Genomic DNA, 21,482 nt, shown 5'->3' on the forward strand with positions numbered 1-21,482 from the left:
TCCAGTGGTGGTGGCGTGAGTGGTCCTGGGGACATCCGGGCCGTGGAAGGCCATGGAAGGCAGCCAGCCGAGAGGAGGGATGGGTGTGTGATTTCGGCACGCAGCTTGGTGTGGCCAGAATGGCAAGTCAGTGGGCAAAGCTGGACTGGCTGGGGCCCTAGTGGGCCCTGAGGAAGGATCCTGCCACTCCCCTAGGGAGGGGCTCACCCAAGTGTGGTGGGGACTGGAGAGCAGGGTTTCCCAGCAGGGTACGTGTGAGTGTCTTGTGCCATGTGTCCACCCTGAGGGCCTCAGAGCCGGCAGCTCTTCCCCTGGGCGTCCCCTCTGCCGTCGATGGTGCCCACCCCCCTGTGGGCCTCCCCCTGGAGTTGTCAGCACAGCTCCCATGACACGCAGCCTGGAGGCAGAGGGAGCTCCGGCACCAGGCAGCCTGTGGTTCCTGCTCCCCTGGGGTCCTCCCCCCTCTCTGCCGGGGAGCACTTGCCATGGTTTCCATAATCACGGCTTGTCATGGCTGCAGATTGGTCTTTTAAGTGAAGACGTCTGTGAGCACTGTCGTCACAGGTAGGAGTGGTGAAGTACTTGCCGCACGTTTGTGTGGGATGAGCTCTCCCCAGCCATAAAACAGTGAGAAAGGTTTGCGGCCCCCAGCCCCGGACGGGACGGGGAGGGCCCCCAGGACGGGGAGCCGCTCTTGCTTGCTAAAGAATGGTGGGACCTGCACCACCTGCCTAGCCTGTGCCCTGCCCTTGGGGGCTCTCCCAGGCACAGCCCCCTGTGTCTTAGGCCTCTGAGCACAGGATGGTGTCCTGGCCGAGCTCTGGTCCCAGAGGTGGAAGATTCTGCAGCTCTGCTGCTGTCCTGTGGCCCCTCAAAGCCCCAGTGAGTTCCTGGCCAGAGTGCCTGTTCTCAGGAAATGTGGGCTGGACTCTGTGCCAGGGGCACAGGGTGAGACAGGGCTGCTCTTTCTAAGGTGTCATTTGCAGCTTTTTTCATCTACCACGCCCCGTGCTGCATGGTTTCCGAAATCAGAATTGTAATCCCCACGAAAGAGGCTCTTTGGGAGCTGCGCCGGGTGGAAAGGAGTCTCCGGTGCTGCCCCGCTTAGCTCCCTGTGTCACGACAGATCCGTGTTCCACAGCACTCGCCGTGGCCTGGTCCGGGGTCTCTCGGGAGCCCCAGAGGGGCTTGTGTCCATGTGGGGGCTCCGGCTGCAAGACCTCTCTGGAGAAGGGCCTGCACGGCAGCGACAGAGACCCTCCCTTTAAGTCAGATTCGTAGGACTTCTTTTTTTTTTTTTTAAGATTTTTATTTATTTATTTGAGAGAGAATGAGAGACAGAGAGCATGAGAGGGAAGAGGGTCAGAGGGAGAAGCAGACCCCCTGCCGAGCAGGGAGCCCGATGTGGAACTCGATCCCGGGACTCCAGGATCATGACCTGAGCCGAAGGCAGTCGCTTAACCGACTGAGCCACCCAGGCGCCCGATTCGTAGGACTTCTTGAAGGTCGTGCTTGCCCATGTTGGGGGAGCTTGTGGGTGAAACGGGAACAGATGTGTGCAGGGCCTTCCTGGGGTGCCGAGGCCCCTCAGCCGGCCTCCTTCTCCCTGGTGCTGAGGTGTTGGTGTTGCTGGCTTTGGTCCCCGTGCTCACAGTGGCCAGGCTTGCGGCGGCCCCTCGGGGTCCAGGGTCAGCCGTCCGGGGTCTGCTGCCGGCCACGAGGGGGCGCTCTTGGCCTGGTCGTAGTTCACCCTTAGTCCAGCTTGTTGTGGGTTTTTGTTGCAGGAGCTCGTCACAGGAAGTTTCTAATGTTTTTAGAAGTTGAGGGGATAGCGTGAAGGGGGTCTGAAGGCCAAGAACGTCCTCCGTTGGCAGTGGTCATTCAGCTTTCCTTCATGCTTCAGGAGACGTTGGCCTCCTGGTCTTACGGGGCCCTTTTTAGGCTCTCCACGTGTGCATTCCAGATTTTTTTTTTTTTTAAGATTTTATTTATCTATTTTTTAGAGAGCGAGCGAGAGAGAAACAGCATGAGAGGGGAGAGGGTCAGAGGGAGAAGCAGGCTCCCCGCTGAGCAGGGAGCCAGATGCGAGACTCGATCCCAGGACCCTGGGATCATGACCCGAGCCGAAGGCAGACGCTTAACCATCTGAGCCACCCAGGCGCCCCTGCATTCCAGATTTTATCTCTTGTAACCAAACCCCGGTGGGTGGTGTTTGCTGAGTAACAGAATCTGCCTCAGTTTGGCAAAAGCCGGCTTGGACCCCAGCCCCTTGCTGCAGAGAAGTGAGTCTACGAGGGGACAGGGTCCCAGTGTCTCCTGGGGGCCCCTGATGCCCTGAGGCCATGCACAGGGAGCTCAGAGAGCACGGGGCAGGTGTGTGCACGCGAGCGTGTGCACGTGTGAACGGGGGTCAGGAGATCGTCCCCAGGAAGGGTGGCTGGGTCCACCTCAGGGAGAGGCAGGGGAGGACAGCACAGGAACAGGAAGTAGAAGTCTTGGAAGTTCAGCGAGGGGGGTGGGGGTCCTGGGGGGGCGACCTCTGGCAGCTTTGCGAGATTTCGAGGAATAAGGAGATTGCATTTAATACTCAACCAGAACGAAGTTCCATTCTTCTTCATTTTCTTCTTTAAATATTTTATTTGAGGGCAAGAGAGCACAAGCAGGGGGAGGGACAGAGGCAGAGGGAGAAGCAGGCTTCCCGCTGAGCAGGGAGCCAACGCAGGGCTCGATCCCAGGACCCCGGGATCGTGACCTGAGCCGAAGGCAGACGCTTAACTGACTGAGCCACCCAGGCGCCCCCATTATCCTTTTTCTAATGCAGTAGTCCAATTATTTATTAAAAGTACGCATCCATTTTAATTAAGACAACATGGCAGCTTTTCTCTTTTCCTAAATTAAAAGTCGGGGGCTGCTGGCTAAGCCTAAACATGCTAAGATGTGGCTCTCAGGGTCAGGTGCTAAGAGTGAGTGGGCCTTCCTCAGTGGTTCTTGTATGAAAAGATTGCAAATGTAAAGATCCTCAAGTTGTAAAAAGCCACCGCCACCCAAACTGGAGGGTCGGAGATGCAAAGCCCTGATCTCAGCCCCGCGAGCCTGTGCTGGGCTCTACGGAGCTGCCAGGTGGCACGCTGGTGATTTTGGAAGCCCCTTGGTGCCCGTCCAGGTGGATGAATCTCCTCTGGGCCCTGCAGCTCTCCAGCCCCAGTATGCCCTGCCTGGCCCTCTCCAGCCCCTTGAGGATGCGCTGCTGGCCCCGCTCCCTCCCCATGCTCTGTGACCAGCTTTCAAGGACATGAAGTCTGCGGCGGTGGCTGGTTGGGGCAGCAGAAGAAACCAGCCCTCCCGGTGACAGCAAATCCGTCCCCGGCTGGTGAGTGACGCCTGTCCTGGGCACCGTGCTCTACCGGAGGAGGCCACCGGGCTGGTCCTGAGGCCACGGTAACCACGGTAACCACGGAGGAGGCAGCAGAGGATGCTGCCCGGCTGGGGCCTCGGCCCTCCCAGGCCCCTCTGCTCCGCCGCCATGGTGCGAGGTCTGGGTGCTGGGCCCCCCGGGCAGCTGGCTCCCGGCTCTGCGCCCGGCCCTGCTCCCGGCCAGCCCACTGCAGCCCGTGGCCCAGTGGCTGCCCAGCGGCTGTCCACCAGTTGCTCTTTTCCACGTTCTCTTGGCTTATCTTACTTCCTTTCGTTGCCGGCTAAACTTGGGAACCATTTTGCTGAGATGTTTAAGGAATCTCGTGAGTGTTGGTTTGGGGTTTGCGGGAGGTCGTGCTTGTTCTGCGCTGTCTGTGCTGCCGGCCGCCCATGGGTGACACTGAGGTGCCCGCTGGCCCCGGATGTGGGCCATGTGCTTTCCCTGGGGGCCTGTTCCCAGGCGTGGTCTGGGTTCCTATTTCATTGTCGCACGGGTCCCGGTCCGTCCTGCAGGCCTGACGTCCTGTGGCTGAGGCTGTGGGGGTGCCCCCGACTGCACAAGCCTCTAATCCTTCGGTGCCCTTGCTCACAAACACACTGGCCCGTGGGATGGGCGGCACTTCCCAGCTCCGCTGCCTTTTCTGGGCCACCCGAGCATTCTTTGGCTTCGGTGGTGGGGCTTATAAGCCCGGCAAGCAATCCAGACGTCCACCAGGCTGTTTTCGAAGGGTAGCAGGGCAGAAGTCTCAGTCCCAGTGCCTCGCAGAGCAGAGTGCATGGCACTTCCTGGGGCATCTCAGCACTGGTGGGAGATCCCAGGCAGAGCGCCTGCAGGTCTGGCTGTGGCCTCCCTTGGGGACGGGGCTCCCTAGGCTGCTGTTCTGTGGGTGGGCAGCACACAGGTGGCTGGAGGTGTGAGTGCGTCCTGTAGGCCAGCTGGCTCACAGGCTCTGGGCCGCGGGACAGGTGCTGTTGACCAGCGGCCACCGTGCAGGTGTAACTCCTGTGCCTGGGCTGGGCCCGGGCACGCAGAGGGCCCCTGGGGATGCTGCAGTTTGCAGGTGAACTGTGCTCTCTCTGGCGGCCACGCGGCAGTGTGAACTGTGGACGCGGTTAGAGAGGCCTCACGTGCACTGGCCAGAGGGAGGGGAGGTTTGCCGGTTGCTAAGAATGGCAGGGGGAGGCCCCAGTTCTCCAGCCATGAATGCGATCCCACTGTATCCGTGCTTCAGATACACCCCAGGCGCTGAAGGTCTGCTGGTATGGCTCTTTCCTGCCAAGTTTTGACTAATCAGTCTGATTTGTTTTTCTAGGTGCCGGCAAAACCCCAACCCTGGGCGGCGGCTTCCATGTGAACCTGGGAAAGGAGTCAAGAGCACAGACCCTGCAGAACGGTATTCCCCATGGCGGGGGCTCTGGATGAGGGCAACTTTTGGGGGTGAAGGGCAGGAGTGGGCGGCCTGCAGCGACCCCTGGCCAGCGCTTTCCGAACCGTGTTGAACAGGAGTGTCTTACTCCTGACTTCTGGGGAAAGCGTCCAGTCTCGCACCATTAAGGGGGACGTTGGCTGTGATCAGCTCAGGCAGGAACATGTTCTGCCAGCCCCTCTCAGACGTTTGCATGAGGCCACTCTCAGGAATGTCAGGCCGTGGAAGAGTCCTCCCAATGCGCTGCATTCCCTGGCTCTGTGGTCTTTATGGTGGACCTCGGAGATGCTGCGGGTTCCGTCCAGACCACTGCAGTAAAGTGAGTCACATGGACTGTTTGGTTTCCCAGAGCATTCCAAAGTTATGTTTACACCACCCTGTAGTCTCTTACATGTGCAACAGCATCGTGTCTAAAAAGTCAGTGTTCAGAGCTTAATGAAAAAAGCCGCATTGCTAACCGCGCTCACGGTCGTCCGAGCTCTCGGCCAGGCACCGCCTGTCTGCAGGAGGAGGGTCTGGCCCCCACGGTGCCAGTCGCTGACTGGGCAGGGGGTGGGGGCTGGAGGCTGGGGTGCCCGCGGCAATTTCTTAACACAAGACAAGGATGTTTGCCGCACCGATGGGCTCCTCCTTTCACGAACGGTTTCTCTGCGGCAGGCGATGCTGTGCGCCAGCATTGTACCCACAGGAGAACTTCTTCCCAAGTGGGAGTCGGTCCTCAAACCTGCTGCTGCGAGATGGAGGCAGTTCTTGGGAGAGTCCGGTCCTTCGCTGTCCCGGCAGCCATCTCCACGGCGTCTCCAGCAGGAGCAGTTTCCATCTCGAGAATGCACGTTCTTTGCTCACCCAGAAGAGGCCTCTCCTCCTCCTTTCGGGTTTTATCGTGAGATTGCAGCAGTCAGTCCCATCTTCTGGCCCCGCTTCTGATCCCGGGCCTCTCGCTGTGCCCAGCACATGGGCGGTGACGTCCCCCACTCAAGACTTGAACCCCTCAGCGTCACCCACGGGGGCTGGAATCCACTTCCTCCAGACCCCTGCGGACGGTCTGAGCTCTTCCCATGAGTGCGAATGTTCTTAATGGCGTCTAGAAGGGTGAATCCCTTTCAGGACGTTTCCGTTTACTTTGCCCAGGCCCATCGGAGGAGTCACTCTGTGTGGTAGTCACAGCCTTACGATGTGCGTTTCTTGAGGGTAAGACTTAAAACTCAAACTGACCCTGGGCCCCTGGGCTGTCGGGCGGCTGGCTGGTGAGGTAGCAGGTGTGCGCACTGCACTAATCTCGTCGTACGTGTGGGTCAGAGCTCTTGGGCGCCAGGTGCAGCGCCCCCGAGCAGTAAGGTTCGGAAGGAAACCTTTTTTTCTGAGCAGCAGGTCTCAACCCTGGGCTGAAAATACTCAGGAGACCATGTTGTCATCAGACGTGCTGTCGTCGAGGCTTCGTCCTTCCGTTTATGGAGCAGGGGCAGAGCAGATTTAGCGGGATTTTGAGGGCCCCGCATTCTCGGGCCGGTAAATGAGCGTTGGCTCCCGCTTAGTCGCCAGCTGCTCGCCGCTACCGGGAGGCTCGGCCTGGCCTCCGGAGCTTTGCAGACGCCCTGAGCTCGCCTCTCGAGCTGCGGGCGCCCTAGACGGCACCTCCTTCGGGTGGGAGGCCGGTGCGGCCGCGCTGCAGGCCGGCTGCTGAGTGCGGCCGCCTTCCCCCGCGAGCCTCGCGCGGCCTCGGAGAACGCGCTCAGCTTCTCCCGCGCTCAGCTTCTCCCCCGCTCAGCTTCTGCCCCGCTCAGCTTCTCCCCCGCTCAGCTTCTCCCCCGCTCAGCTTCTCCCGCGGCGCGGCTGCTTCACCTCGCATGCGCACCTTATGGAGCCGGCTTCTTTCCTCCGCCGCCGGCTCCGGACTTCCCTTGCGCAGGCTCCCGCCCTCTCGGCCTCCCCGGGACTGCAGAGCCGGGGCCTGGCTCTGGACCAGGCTTGGGCTGCAGGGAACACGGTGGTGGCCGGTTGGACCTTCCATCCCGACCACGCCGACTTTCTCCGGGTCCGCGCGAGGGCTGCTCCGCTGTCTCACCGTTCGTGCGCTCACTGGGGTGGCACTTCCCATTTCCTTCAAGAACGAGGCCTTTGCATCCACAGCTTGGCTCCCTGGCTGGCGCAAGAGGCCAAGGTTTCGGCCTCTCCCGCCTTCCACGCGCCTTCCTCTCTCCGCTGACTCATTTCTAGCTTTGATTTAAGGTGAGAGCCAGGCGGCTCTTCCTTTCACTCGAGCACTTAGAGACCACTGTAGGGTTATTAGCTGGCCTAATTCCAATATTGCTGTGTCTCAGGGACAAGGGAGGCTCGAGGAGGGGGGGGGGAGAGGAGGGAAGGCCTGGGGGGGGGGGGGGGGGCAGTCAGGACACACAGGACATTGACTAAGTTCACGGTCTTCTGTGGGCATGGTTCGCGGCGGCCGGAAGCAGTTACAACAGGACCATCAGAGATCACTGGTCGCAGATCACTGTAACGGATAAAACAATAAGAAAAATTTGAAATATCGAGAATTACCAAAATGTGACAGAGACACGAAGTGAGCAAGTGCGGTTGGAAAGTGGCGCCCCCAGACTTGCTGGAGGACGCAGGGGGTGCTGGGAGGCTTCCGTCTGTGAGAAGCATAGTGTCTGCGCAGAGCAAACAAGGTGCACCTGTTTCCACCTGCCAGGAAGGCGCCCAGGCGGACTGTCGCCCTCGGGGACCCTCCGTCCACGGCCTTGGGCTTGTGGTTAGCACATCAGACTGTGCGTTTCCGTTGTGCTTCTTCCTTTGACCCGTGGGTTACGAATAGTGTGGTTCGTTCTCATTACAGATCATACCGTGTGCAGCAGGACCTCCGTCCTTTGAAACGGTGGAGGCTTGCCTTATGGTCCAGCACATGGTCACGTCTGGGCCACCGGGCCCTTGAAAGGAGCATTTTTCTGCACACGGTCTGTACGTGTCACTCAGGTCAGGTTTCCTCGTGATGCTCGCTGAGTTGGTTCTGCTCGTTCTTTCTCTGGAGGGCACGTGAAAACCCCCAGGGTGACTATGCGTCCTCCCCGTAGTTTGGTCAGGCTTTTGTTTGACCAGTTTGAAGACCGTGTTCTTGGTGCGTGCACACGCGGACTTGTTCCTGGCAGGCAGCCGACCCTCTGTTGGAGGAGCGCTCTGCCCTTGACCCCCTCGGTGCCGGCCCAGCCCCACCAACTAACTTCCTTCCAACTGCTGTGGCCACACTGTGCGCTTTCTTTGTGTCTGACCCGAAGATCTTCTGCACGTGAAGAACCGTTTCCCGGTGGAGAACTTGCATTTCTAAAAACCGGCAGGCTGTGTTTACTAGGGTAGTGCACACGTGTGGCAGTAAAACTGCAGGCTGATAATGAGGACAGAGCAGTCCGTCCTGTTAGAAATAGTGACCTCTTGGTTCAGTGAAGGGGAACTCGCCGCATCCCCCCAGTGGGGCGTCAGCGAGGGCTGAGGCCGACGTATTGGGGAAGCGCTAGGCGGCCCTAGGAGCCTGCAGTCCTGAGAGGACCCTCGCCTGTTGTCCCCTGCAGACCGTTCTGCAGGGCTCCTGCCCGGGGACGGCGGCCTGGGGCCTGCAGGAGGGCCGGCTGCCCCTCCGCCCAGCTGGGCAGGCGTCCCCTCCTGCCACTGTCAGCATCCGGTCTTTGCCCAGGTCGGGGCTGTGGGGCAGAAGGAGGCCGGCGGGTCCGGTCCCTGGCTCTCTTGGCTTTGACCAGAGCCGTCCGCATGGCGCTTGGGGCCCAGCGTGGTCCTCGCTTGGCAGTGAGCCCGCACTGTGTTGACCTCTTGTCCTCAGAGATCTTCCTATCCTCTGTGCTGGCAAGTTTCTGCCGATTTTACCTCCTTCCTGCCATTTTCTGTAGCTCTTGGGGCAGATTCCAGTAGGTCTTGCGCACGTCGTCTGAGGTGTAGTCGGCACATCTCTGATGTGTGGTGCGCTGACCGCCCTGGAGATGTGCGTCTGTGGGCGTCTCCACCGGGCAGAGTCCCGCCCGCTGCCCCGCCTGCCGGGTTTGGGTGCAGTCCGGGAGCAGAGCTTCCCTCGTTGCGGGTGTGTTATGGGCTGCTTGCCGTTCTCAGGAAACGGGAAGGCCGGGAGGTGAGCAGACTGACGGCTTCTATGGCCGTGGTCGAGACTCACGCTCGCGCGGGGTTTGCCGTCTCCCGGCCTCCCTCCTGAATGGCGCTGGCGCCCACACCTTTCCTGGGTCCGTCTCTGGTTCTGTTGGGAGTGCACTCCGGCTGTGGTTCATGGGCAGGTCGGCGAGGCAGACCCCACGGGCCCCTTGTCCGCGCTCTGGGTGCGTGTGGAGGGGCCCCGCGGGCACCCCACAGAAGACAGGAGCTGGCGATCCGGGGCCACCAGCAGGGAAGGTGACTGCTGGGCTGAGTGTTGACCTCTCTCATCATCTTTCCTAACTGGGTCCTTTTGGGGTTTTCCCTCTGTCTTGGAGTTGGGACGCGCCACTGGGCTGAAGCTTTCTGCATTGGCTTGATGAGCCCTTTTATTGGGGAGACATTTCTGTACTATTCTTTCTGTGTGTCTGTTTCTCTTGGTAACACCTACATAGAGGAAGGTGCATAAAATGCGCTGACCTTAAGTGAACTGCTTGGTAAACGTGCACGAATGACGTGTGCCTCGCAGATCAGGGAGCTTCTTGAGCCCAGGAAGCCGCTCGGCACTGGGATCGTGCCGTGTGGGGACTTGGTCGTGTGGATGCACCGCTTGGTCTGTCTGTCTGGGGGTGTCTGGGGCTTCCCTTCCGGCCACGCCCGTGCACCACGTCCTTCGTCCTTCGGTGGTGGCTGCCGGTGGGCATGTGCCCGAGGCGGCGCCCGGGGCGGCGGGGGTGCGCTCGTCTGAGTGTGGTTGTGCCGCTCGCCCGCCCTCCAGTGGCCGCCGGCGTGCAGGGGCCACGGCGGTCCTCGGCGTCTGTCGGCCCCGCACCCACGGCGGTTTCGCTTGCTTTGCAGCGAGTGACGGCGCCGGCCGCCAGTGTGTCCTTGGCCGTCGGGAGAGCCGTCCTTGGGAGGCGCCTGCCCGTTGTGTCTTTGCATGGGCGTTTGAGAAGCTGAGCTGCCGTTTTGTTACCGCTTGGGTTGATGTTTTCACACATCCTGGGTTCGAGTCCTTGCTTGAGTACACACAGTGTGAGTCCTTTTCCCAGTTGATGGCTTGGCTTCTCACTCTCTTGTCTCTTGATGAAGAGAAGTTTCTCAATTTTAATGAAGTCCCAGTAGGTTGTTTTTATGGTTAGGGAGTTTCGTGACTTAAGAATTTCTTGTCTGTCCCAAGATCTGAAGACACTCTCCTGTGTTTTCACCCAGAAGCTTTGCTGTTTCTCGTGCGCGTTCAGGTTTGGGATCTACCTCAAACCAATTTTGTGCAGATGGTGTGAGGTGGCGGCTGAGGTTTACATTTCTCAGTGTGGACGTCCTGGTGCCCCTTCCATCAGCAAGACCGTCCTTTCCTCGGGACGCTGAACTGGTCCGTTTGTCCCAAGTGACCGTACGTGGGAGAGTCAAGCCAGCTCTGCTGTGACACCAAGAGTCCGTGGTGTCTCCGGAACCACGCCCCGTGGGTCTGTGTGTGCTGAGGCTGGTGCGTTCTCGCAGAAACCCCGCGTGAAGCCCTCAGCTCTGTCCCCCTTCACCATGGTCTCGGCTTCTCTGGCTCCCTTGTGTGCAGAGCGCTAGAATCCGCTCGTTGGTCTCCATGGGGAGCTTGCCCGGAGCTTGGTTGGGATTGATTCCGTGGACTCTGTGGATCGGTAGGTGGAGAGCGGCTGCATTGACTCAGAAGTGTGGTCATCGTAGTGGCTGCCACACTCGGCAGCCTGGTGATCTCTGATCCATCACTCCTCCTCCCTTCCCCTTCTTTGCGCCCCGCTCATTTCCAGGGCTCTGCGCGGGCTCCTGCCGTGGGGCTGCTCTCCCCAGGCCGACGGGGGGCGGGGGTGACCGTGCGTGTCCTCGGCTGGCTCCTGACCTTGATGTGACAGTGGCCACCGGCGTGTTGTCAGCAAGCACGGTGTGTCTGTTGAGTGATTATGTCGCTTTCTCTTCATCTTGTTACTGCGGTGAATTGCCCTGATTTTATGAATGTTATGCTCCCCTCGCACTTCTGGGAGAAGCCCCGCGGGGCCACGGGCACTGGGTGCCGTCTGCACGGACGCCAGTGTCCTCCTGGACCTGTGGGAGGACGCGAAGCCGTCTGGGCCTTTGCCTGGGCCTTCAGTTTTCTTTCTCACACTTAAAGATGAAAGATGCAGTTTCTTTGATGGGTTGCTTTTTCATAGGGTTTTGGTGAAGCAGTTAGATTTTCTCTTCCCTTCTTGTCAGTTTTGATGAGACGTCCTTTTCGGATTGATAGGAGTAATTCCGACTCAGACTGTCATCGGGGTCGTTCATAACCCTCTTTCTGTGCTCCTGGGTCTCCTGATTTGGGGAGACGGCCTTTCTTCATTCCTGACCTTGGTAAGCTGTGCTTTCTCCCCGTTTCCTTACTTGACCTTGCTAGGGCTTCATCGGTGTAGCAACTGCATTAATCTTTGCAGAGCGTCGGCTCGTGGGTCTTCTGTCCTGTTTGTCTCCTTCTTGACGGGAGTCTTCTCTCCGTTACTCCCTCCCTCCGACATCTTCAGTTCCCTGTTCTTTTTCAGCTTCTTAACGTGGAAGATTTGGTCACTTTTTCAAGGCTTCTCTTTTTGATGTTTGCAGTTACCTTGTTACAAGCGTTGCTCCGGCTGGAACCCACGAGGTTAGAGATAGCTGTTTCTCCTTTTTGTTCTGCGGGCTTTTTCAAGTTTTATTTTGAACTACCTCTGGTCTCCCAGCAGAGTTGCAGAGACAGCTCCCTGAGCGTGCCCTCCACCAGCTTCCCTAGGGCAGACATCGCCCTGGCCACAGGGTTGCTGCGAGCCGCCTCGCCGTCCTTGGCCTCCTCCCGTCTGCGACCGTCTCTCCCAGCCTGCACACACTCGAACAGTCCTGGCCTTGGGAGTCCGCCGTGGATTTGGGGTGATCCCTTGTCTTTGCCCCACGGAGGGTGTACCCGGGCTCCCGTGGCTTGGCACTGGTGACCCAGGCCTGGCGTGCTGCCACGTTCCTCCCTTTCCCAGCTGTGCTCCTTAGAGACCAGTCCCTGAGGCCGGCCCACACACGGACGGGAGAGCTGTGGCTGCACCAGGGGGCGAAGCCATGGGCAGATGGGCCGCGCTTCTCCTCCAAGTGTGGCACGGCCCCCGCGCTGCCCTGCTGCCCGCCTTCCTTCCGCAGCGCAGTGCTCACGCCTGTGGCCCGCCCCCAGTTCTGTGTGGGTGTAGAGTCCTTGCTCTGCAGGACTGCTGTTCCCCCTGTGGCGTCCGCTGTCCTTATGCTGTGTCCTTGTTCTTTCTGATAACCTCCTGCAGGAGTCTGCGCCCCGTCTGGAGGGAGAGGTCTCTCGAGCCAGCTGCGAGCCTCCCCCGTGGACCCCGCCGGCAGCCGCTCTTCCTCCACCCCCGAGCCCACTGTCAAGGTCTTTATCTGTGTCTGCTCGGACGTTTGGTTCATTTTGAGTTTTGTTTTGTTTTACTTTGTTTTTAAGTAGGCTCCACGCCCAGCCTGGGGCTTGAACTCACGACCCTGAGATCAAGACTTGAGCTGAGATCAAGTGTTGGACACTCAACTGACTGAGCCACCAGGAGCCCCTAATTTTGAGTTTTAAAAAAAGTTGAGTGATCATATTTTTAGTTGTTAAGGGCTGTATCTTTTTAATTATAGCCTCTTGATACATTTCTTTTTTTTTAAAGATTTTATTTATCTATTTGGCAGAGAGGATGGGAGAGAGCACACCAGTAGGGTGAAGGGCAGAGGGACAAGCAGACTTCCCGCCGAGCAGGGAGCCTCATGCGGGGCTCATCCCAGGACCCCGGGATCATGACCTGAGCCGAAGGCAGACGCTTAACCTACTGAGCCACCGAGGCGCCCCAGATTTTATTTATTTATTTGAGAGAGAGGAGAGAGCGCGAGCAGGGGGAGGAGCAGAGGGAGAGGGAGAAGCAGACTCCCCCCTGATCAGGGAGCCCGATGCAGGACTCGATCCCAGGACCCCGGGATCATGACCTGAGCCGAAGGAAGATGCTTAACTGACTGAGCCACCCAGGCGCCCCTCTCCTGATACATTTCTGTGGATTGATATCTTTTCTGTTATTCTGGAGGATGTCACGGGCTTTGAAAGCTATTTTCCGTTACCAGTCTGCTCGTGGAGCCTGGTGTTTCTCTTCCCTTTCGTTGCCCTTCCCCACGGAGGTCGCTGATTCTCGGTGTCTGTTCTCACTTCTGCAAAGGGGCTTCTGTCGCGGGTGCCCCTGGAGCTGGTCACAGGAGTCGCCGTGACGCATGGCCCTGCTGGGGCACCCGTGTCCGCTGCGGCACCCGTGTCCGCTGCACTGGCCTGACCTTGGGACCGGCTGGCGTCACCAAGGTTCTCCTGGTCTGGGGGCCGTGGGGGGGGTGTCCTGTGGACGGAGGGCCTGAGACTCGAGCAGTTCTGACTGAGACCCTTCTTTTGCATGTTCCTGGGGCACTCACCTGGCCCTGGCCCTGCGCTGGGTTCATTTTCTTGCTCTCCCGGCCGTTGCCACTGGCTTGAACGGAAAGACGGGCCTAATTTTCACAAAATGCCAAAATGTGTAAGGCAACTATGTGCTAGTGTGTTTACTTTTAGCATTCATTTTTTGGGAGGAAGCCTAAGGAGAATAAGCTATGGTTAGTTGACTGGGAATTGGTTTTACAAGAGTTTACGCTTACTAACGTCGTTGTACAAGTGTTCGTGCATGTCTGCATCATGGGATTTATCAGTTTGCCTACTGTGCTAACCTCGCATGGAATAAAGTTACTTGGGGGTGGCTGGGGGTGACTGCTAATGGGTGTAGAGTTTCTTTTGGGGTCATGAAATATTCTGAATTGTGATGAATATGCTAAAACTATTTTTTTAAAAGATTTTATTTATTTGAGAGAGAGAGAGTGCAGACACGTGTGCACACGAGCAGGGGGAGCGGCAGAGGGAGAGGGAGAAGCAGGCTGCCCGCTGAGCACAGAGCCTGATGCGGGGCTCGATCCCAGGACCCCAAGATCATGGCTTGAGCCGAAGTCAGATGCTGAACCGACTGAGCTACCCAGGCACCCCTTGCTACTGATTTCTAATATTTTTCTTTTTTTGAAAGATTTTATTTATTTATTAGAGAGCGCGAGAGAGAAAAACAGCATGAGAGGGGAGAGGGTCAGAGGGAGAAGCAGGCTCCCCACTGAGCAGGAAGCCCGATGTGAGACTCGATCCCAGGACCCTGGGATCATGACCTGAGCCGAAGGCAGACGCTTAACGACTGAGCCACCCAGGCGCCCCTAAAACGATTAAATTGTATACCTTAAGTGGGTAGATTTTACAGTATGTGAATTATATACAATATATTATAAGATAACTTCCTGCAATCATTCTGAGCCCCCAAGCCACCAGGGAGCCCCCCACTTTGTTCCAAGAACTCCCAGACGGGCATCAGCCGGCAGGTAGGGGGTTCACAGGTCCTCCATCGCAGGCGTGCTGGGCTGAGCGTGCGTGCCGTGGGGAGCCAGGGAGAGGCCCCTCTCTGTGCAGTCAGGGCCGTGGCTGTGTGTCGGTTCAGCCCGGCTGGAGGGCTCCAGGCAGGGCCGGGGTGCTCCACTGGGAGGGGTGCTGACCATCTGGCCCCCCAGCTGCCAGAGCACATGCCGGCTGCTGGTCCCGCGGGGCGCTGGCTCCCGGGGTCCCCGCCTGTGGCTGGCGGTCATTGTTCGCCACGTGTGTGGGGCGGGCAGGCCAGGCCATGGGACCTGAGGAAGCCACACAGCCCTCGCCTCCCCCAGCCTACTGTCCTTGTCAGAGAGCAGGGGAGTCTGCACGTAGCTCTTGGTGGGCGACTTGCACGAGTCCCTGGCTTCTTTCCCTGGCCCAGCTTAGGGTGGCCTTCACCAGGAGAGGGTGGATCTGGGGAGCCAGGGCTGCTGGGTGCAGTGGGGAGTCTGTGTGCTGGGGTCCAAGGTGGTCGCCGGGAGTGGGGTGTGGGCGGGTGCTACGGTCTAGCCCTTGCTGTGTCCCGACCTGGGCTTCGGGCTCCCTGGTTCTGTGCTGTGTGGCCCGCGGCCCGCGGCGACCCCTCCTGTCCACACACACAGCACATGAGTCTCCTCTCCTGCTGCCGCCCACAGCTTGGGGGAGGGCCTCACCCAGGGGCAGGTGTGCACATTATGTCGCGGAGTCCGCGGACGTCCCAGCAGCCCCTTCGTCCCCGAATCTGCCAGGTGCTGCGCCTGCCCTAGCCGAGGCGGCCCACGGCAGGCTGGAGGCTGGCCTGACGACTGAGCCCCTGCTGGGAAGGCTGGGTGGGCATGGCCAGGCTCCCGGCTGTGGGAGCAGGCCCGGGGCACGCAGCTGTGCCGTCCGCCCTGTTGGGGGGTCTTGTCTGTGTGGAGCGCGTGCTGATGTTCGGCGGTGAGGAGGAGCCCCAGCCTGGCCGACACACAGCCCTTTGCAGGCACCGATGCCGTCTGGGTGCAGAGAGGAGTGCGGATCCTAGGCCCCCGTGTGCACACCGAGGGCCGGGGACGCACGAGAAGTGACGCTGACGGCGTAGAAGGGGGAGGGCCGGGCTGTGTCCTTCCCGCTGGGAACCAGTGGTAACATCTGGTGTTGTGTCCTAGGGAGACGTCAGATCCACCACCTGGGGAGCCAGCTGCAGCTGAACCAGCACTGCCTGGACACAGCCTTCAACTTCTTCAAGATGGCCGTGAGCAAGCACCTGACCCGCGGCCGCAAGATGGCGCACGTGGTCGCGGCCTGTCTCTACTTGGTGTGCCGCACAGAGGGCACTCCGCGTATCCTTTGCTGCGGGCCTCCCGGACGAGCCCCGTGCCGGCTCCGTGCGGGCTCCGTGTGGGCCGTCCCCCCTCCGACCTGCGCTCAGGCGTTCCAGAGACCCGCTGTTGATGAGGCTTCCCTGACTCGAGTGGCCTCTCACCAGCTGGGAACCGGGAAGCTGGGCGCCCTTGGCGAGGACAGAGCGCTCTCCGCCTGCGGCTGGCCGCCCTCCAGCTGTCCTTCTGCCCCCCCATCCGCTGGGCCTTCTTGGAGAGGACGGGGGTCTGTTCCACTCTTGCGCTTGGACCGCCTGCACCCCTGCACGGCCCCGGCAGAATTCTGTCTGCTGCGTCCCCCTGGGAGAGCCTTCCGGGCTCTCTCGCCCTCCACCCCGGCTGTCCGCCCCCTGTGCCTGCTTGTGCCTCTTTTCCGCCGTCCCTCTGGGCTCCGTTCGCCTCTGGTCCCGTGTCCTTGTTTCGTGTAGCCTCCGGTGGTTTCCTGCAGGTGGTCTCCTTCCGCCAGCGCTCTTGGGGACGGCCTGGCGGACTCCAGGTTGCACGTCCATCTCCAGGATTTGGACAGCGGTGCCCACAGTCTTCTGCTCCCCGTCTCCTGTCGAGCAGCTGGGCGTCCCGACCCGGGGCTCTGCCTGCGGTGGGCGTGCTGTTCCCCGGAGGCCTTTGTTCTCTCCGAGCTGTGGACCCAGAGTCCCTGCCGCGGCCTCTCGAGCCGCTCACGGTTCCTCCCTTGGCCTCACTGTCGCTCACGGCACAGCCCGCCATCTGCCTGCTCGCGTGTTCTCCTGGCTCCCGCTTCCCCTTCACTTCGGGGGACTCTGTCTCCCGCCACGTCTTCATTGCTGCTCCCGTGCTTCCAGCTGGAGGAGCTCTTTGTGTCCTCTGAGCGCTTCCTGTCTGTCGGTGATGTCCCGTTCTGGGGGGAGTGGTGCCCGCGTCTCTCTGGGGGCAGCAGTCCCGTCTGGGCACCTCTCGCGGCGTCTGTGTCCCCGTCACAGGCCGCCGTCACTGGCTTACGGCCCCAGCGTGGTTCCTGTTACGTGGGCTGCTGGAAGGCTCCTGGTGGCAGCGTGCATGGCTGGGCGTCTCGGCTGCCCTTCCGCTTGGGCAGCCCTCAACAGGAGAATCTGTCCTTAAAACGTATTTCGGAAACGTGTGGTTCCAGCATAAAGTGCCCGAAGCAGGTGAACGCTCGAAGTGGGGATGGGCCTCGGGGTCCCATCCCGGCACCCCGCCAGACCCCGCCGCTGCTCGGACGTGCCTGCCTGGCCTTTGTTGTGCTCTGCTCCCCCCAAAACCTGTGTGTGGCGCTGACGTCGCTGAGCAGGTGCACGGAGCTCGAGGGCCGGTGGGCTCTGCCCCCGCGTTCACGGCAGCACCAGGGAGCGGGACCTGGTGTGCAGGCCAGGCTCTGGGATCTGTCCAAAGCGTGGGGCTCAGAGCAGAAGCTCCCGTGGGAGAAGCAGGTGCCGACCACTGGACGGCACGCTGGCCGCGGGAAGAGCAGTGGGGTGCCGCGGGCGGGCGCTGTGGCGGGAGGGAGAGGGCAGGGCCCCTGTGGGGGAGCCTTTCTTACTACGGCAGAGTCCCCACTCGGCCCAGCGGTGCGGTCACTGTCGCCCGAGGTGGGGGCGCCAGACAGGAGCCGAGCCCGCCGTCCCTGGGCAGAAGCGTTAGGGCGGCAGCCAGGCGGGTCTGTGCGCACCAGTGAGGGGGGGTCTTGCCACCACGGCTGGTGTTGAAGCCTTTGATGTTTATGGGGTGCCACCGAGCTGCCGGCAGGCCTGAGCCTGGAAGCTGTGTGTGCGGGGTGGCCTCTCGCCTGCGGCTGCCAGCACCCACGGGGGCCTGGCGGCGGGGGACGGGTACGCACACCACCGCCTGCAGACCCTCGTCCCCCGGGGCTGTGGGAGGAGTTTGCTTCGCGGGCCGGGGCTGGGCTTCCAGAGTCTGACTTCTGTGACTCCAGCCACTGCGTGTCCCCTCCTCACGTTCGTCTGACGACCCTGTTTCTTGCTTGTTCAGAGGGCAGTACAGGCCGGGACTGTCCCTCCTGCCACCAGCCCCCAGCCCACCTTTACCTGCTTCCCTCTGCCCCTCCCTGTGTGTCTCCAAGGACAACCAAGGAGTTTAAAGAAAATGTTTTTATTTTTTTTAAAGATTTTATTTATTTATTCATGAGAGAGAGAGAGAGAGAAGCAGAGGGAGAAGCAGGCTCCCAAGGAGCAGGGAGCCCGACGCGGGGCTCGATCCCAGGACCCTGGGATCATGACCTGAGCCGAAGGCAGACGCTTAACGACTGAGCCGCCCAGGCGCCCAAGAAAATGTTTTTAAATGACGATTTTCTAGATGAGTTTTCGGTTCACAGTGAGATTGTGGGAGAGCCCCACCCCCCACGCACGTCCTCCCCCGGGGCAGACACCCCCCTCCCCCAGATGGTGCGTCGGTTACACCGATGAACCTGTGTGGGCCTGTCAGCCCCGGAGTCCGTGCTCACCGGGAGCTCACTCCTGTGACGGGCCCCACTGGGTGTCTGTGTAGCTGACGGGGCCCGTGGTTGAAAGAAGGCCGCGGGACGGCTGGCTGGCACGTGTGAGAGGCGGCCGGCGTCACTGGGCACAGGAAGTTGCAGATCCAAAGCCGCTAGGCGCTGACGTGGTGCCTGCACCGCGTGTTGGCCAGCCGGGGGCTTCTGGAGCCCTGGGGGCTGCTGGCCGGGAGGTCAGTCCTGCCCCGAGCAGTGTGCACAGCTGTGTCCTGGGTCCAGGCGCGGGCCAGGTGTCTGCGTGGCAAGTAGCCTCCCCTCCCGGCTGCGTCCGTTCTGTGGGACCTTCCCGTGGGCAGAACTCTTAGCGAGGGCCATCTTCACGTCTTGTCCTTTACGGCTGATGTGTGCACCAGTTTGCCTGCCCCAGGTCGTGGAAGTACTCTCGTGGGGTCCCTTCCAGGAGCTTTCGGTTTTACGGGTCCCCTTGGAGTTTAGGATTTCTTTCTTTTTTTTTTTAAACAGACCATTGAGAATTTTTAAAAAAGATTTTATCTGTTTGACAGAGAGAGACACAGTGAGAGAGGGAACACAAGAAGGGGGAGAGGGAGAAGCGGGCTTCCCGCGGAGAAGGGAGCCGGATGTGGGGCTCGATCCCAGGACCCGAGCCGAAGGCAGACGCTTAACTGCTGAGCCACCCAGGCAGCCTGGAGTTTGGGATTTCTGAGGAGGGGTCGGGTTTGCTTCTCTGCGAGGGCCATCCAGCACGCGGTGCGCGAGGGTCTGCCGCCGGCGTCTCGGAGCCCTCCTGGGGTCCGCTCGCCTGCCCATGGGCCAATAGCAGACTGCTAGAACCGTGGCTCGGGCATGCATCCGAGGACCTGCTGCCTCGGGCGTCTGCACTGTCCTTGGCCCTCTGTCCTTCTGTGCAAGGTTTTGAATCAGATGGTCTATTCCTGTGAGAAATCTTGTGTGATTTTTTGATTGGGGTTTATGGGTCCACTTGTGGGGGATTGAAAAAGACATTGATGTGAACGATACTGATTCTTCCGATCATTGACTATCTGTTGTTTCTTCCGGGGTTCCCTACTTGCGGCGGCCTTGTGTTACTTTGGACAAGGGGCCTTTCCCGTGCTTTGTTCGCTTTATTCCTGAGCGAGTGTTGGCACGAACGTCGATGGCCTCTTGTTGGTGATGCAGACAGGGACAGTCCAGTTTCGTACATTGACGTTATGTCCAATACTACAAAATTCAGTTATTAATCTCACGTAATCTTCCTTAGCGTACCCGTGTGCGGCCAACTCTAGCTCAGCCCTTCTGATCTGTGTGCCTGTCACCCCCGTGGTGTGCGTGCCCCTGAGGGAGGCGTCCTTGGCTGTGCCCGGGCCACGGATGGCGCTGCCCACGCCCACTGTGCAAGTCTGCGGGCCCCGGCAGACACCCTTTATCGGGTGGAGGACGTGTCCTCTCTCCTGCTGCCGAGGGCTCTTGTCAGGAAGGGCGTGAGTCTCCCACGTGTTTGTCGGTGTGACCGTCACGTGGGGTCTGTCCCTTAAGGGTGCTGAGCTGAATCACGCTGACTGATCTTTAGAAGTTAGGGCAGCCTTGGCCATGGCGTGTTACCCCCCCGTAGGCATTGCCAGGCGTCTCTGCCCATGTCACGTGGCAGCTGTGCGGTTGGCCCGTGTTCCGGTTCTTCTTGGCGCATCCTTGTCGGGGATGCGGCACCCGGTGGCTTGGAGGCCGTCAGCCCTGTTTCTTCATTAGGCGTCTGGGGGAATCCACCGCGAAGCCCTCTGGGCCTTTAGCGTTTTCGTGGCAGTGTGGCAATTACGGATTCCATTTCGGCAGCACGCACGGCAGCGTTCAGACTTGGTGCCTGTTTGTCAGTTCTGCTCCGTTTCCTCTGGCAAGGCACCGTTCACGTGATTTCAGACCCCACCTGTGTTGGCATAGAGTCGTTACGCCTGCTTGGCACCCTGCCACCACGGTGGACGCCCCCTTCCGCGTCTCCCGCGGGTGGCTCTGCCTCCTTTTCCTTTGCTCCGCCTTGCTGGGGTGCTGCCGGCTTTAGGAGTCTTTTTTTTCTGGGTGGCGGCTTTATGGAGACATAACCCACATACCGCGCAGTTCACCCAGTAGAGCCCACGACTCAGCGGGGCCCTCGCCCTGTCACCTGGAAGCAGCCCCACCCCAAAGCCCCCATCTCTTGGCCGCACGGTCTGCGGTCTGGGCGGTTCAGGGGGTGCAGGCGCGTGCGCAGGATGTCGTTGGCGCTCCGTGTTGAACCATGTGCGGCACCACCAGGCGGTTGTGCCCGCCCGCGGTGGGGGCGCCCCGGTGTCCTCCTGAGGAGCCAGACTTCTGCTTGGTCATTGACCTGTGGTGCGTGCTTATTTTCTGTGTCATTGATTTCTTTCTGTTTTTCCTCTTTCTCTGTTTTCTTTCGGTTTGACTTACTAGTTTTCTCGCTTCCTAAGACGGATGCTCAGGTTCTTGATTGTAGTCTTTCTGTTTTTCTAATAACAGCACTTGAGACTCTGAATTTTCCTCTAGACAGAGCTTAGTGACATCATGCAGCTTTGATGTGTCCCCTTCTTATCATCACTCTGCTCCAGAATATTTTCTAATTGACATTGTTACTTTGTCTCAGGTCCCTGAGTCCCGTACAAGTCTACTGTGTATTTTGAGAACAGTTGGGGGTTTTGTAGTTATCTTTGTATGATCAGTTTCCAGCGCAGCTGTGTGTGGGCCCGGGGAATCCACCAAACGCGGTCCCACATTTCCTGTGCCTTGATTCACAGCTCAGCGCACGGTCCACTTGGTACGTTTCGGGAGAATGCATGTCCGTGGTTGCTGGGCAGAGTGCTCTTGGAATACCGATCAGGTCACGGCCACCTCATCCCTGCTGACATTTGCCTGCCGCACCAGAAGGAGAGCGCTGAGCCTCTCACGTCTTTCCCCCAACCCCGCCGGGTCCCGTTGTGCTGGGGCGGCCTTGTTGGGAGGATGCAGCCCGGACACGGTCTGTCCCCTGGGGGAGATGACTCTGAGCCTCACGGAACGTCCCCTGATGACCGAGCACCTCTCCCCGCGATTCTCCCGCATCTGACGCGGCCCAAGGACGCCTGCTCTCTCGCTTCGTGTGTGCGCGGTCCATCTCTTCCATCTTGAGATCCAGTCCCTCCTGACATAGTTCAGACTGTCTGTTGTGAGCAACGTATAAT

The 21,482-nt window shown here is 59.8% G+C and overlaps 1 protein-coding gene across 4 annotated transcripts in view; it reads left to right on the forward strand.

The window, feature by feature from the left end:
• Positions 1 to 3,246: 3,246 nt before the first annotated feature.
• The window catches only part of BRF1 (BRF1 RNA polymerase III transcription initiation factor subunit), a 48,117-nt gene continuing 29,881 nt past the window's right edge, over positions 3,247 to 21,482 (forward strand). Inside the window, exons 1-3 of one of the 4 annotated variants that reach the window (XM_034992963.1) lie at positions 3,247 to 3,370; positions 4,728 to 4,808; positions 15,597 to 15,770. In XM_034992963.1, the coding sequence (XP_034848854.1) occupies positions 15,677 to 15,770 (94 nt within the window). In that variant the 5' untranslated portion in view covers positions 3,247 to 3,370; positions 4,728 to 4,808; positions 15,597 to 15,676. Of the gene's footprint in view, positions 3,371 to 4,727; positions 4,809 to 12,014; positions 12,397 to 15,596; positions 15,771 to 21,482 lie in introns of those variants that run through there. The other 3 variants (XM_034992964.1, XM_034992959.1, XM_034992958.1) reach the window with 3 other exon arrangements.

This window comes from Mirounga leonina, unplaced genomic scaffold (assembly GCF_011800145.1).
Source record: "Mirounga leonina isolate KUSES-001 unplaced genomic scaffold, KU_Mleo_1.0 Mir_82, whole genome shotgun sequence".
Lineage (NCBI taxonomy): Eukaryota > Metazoa > Chordata > Mammalia > Carnivora > Phocidae > Mirounga > Mirounga leonina.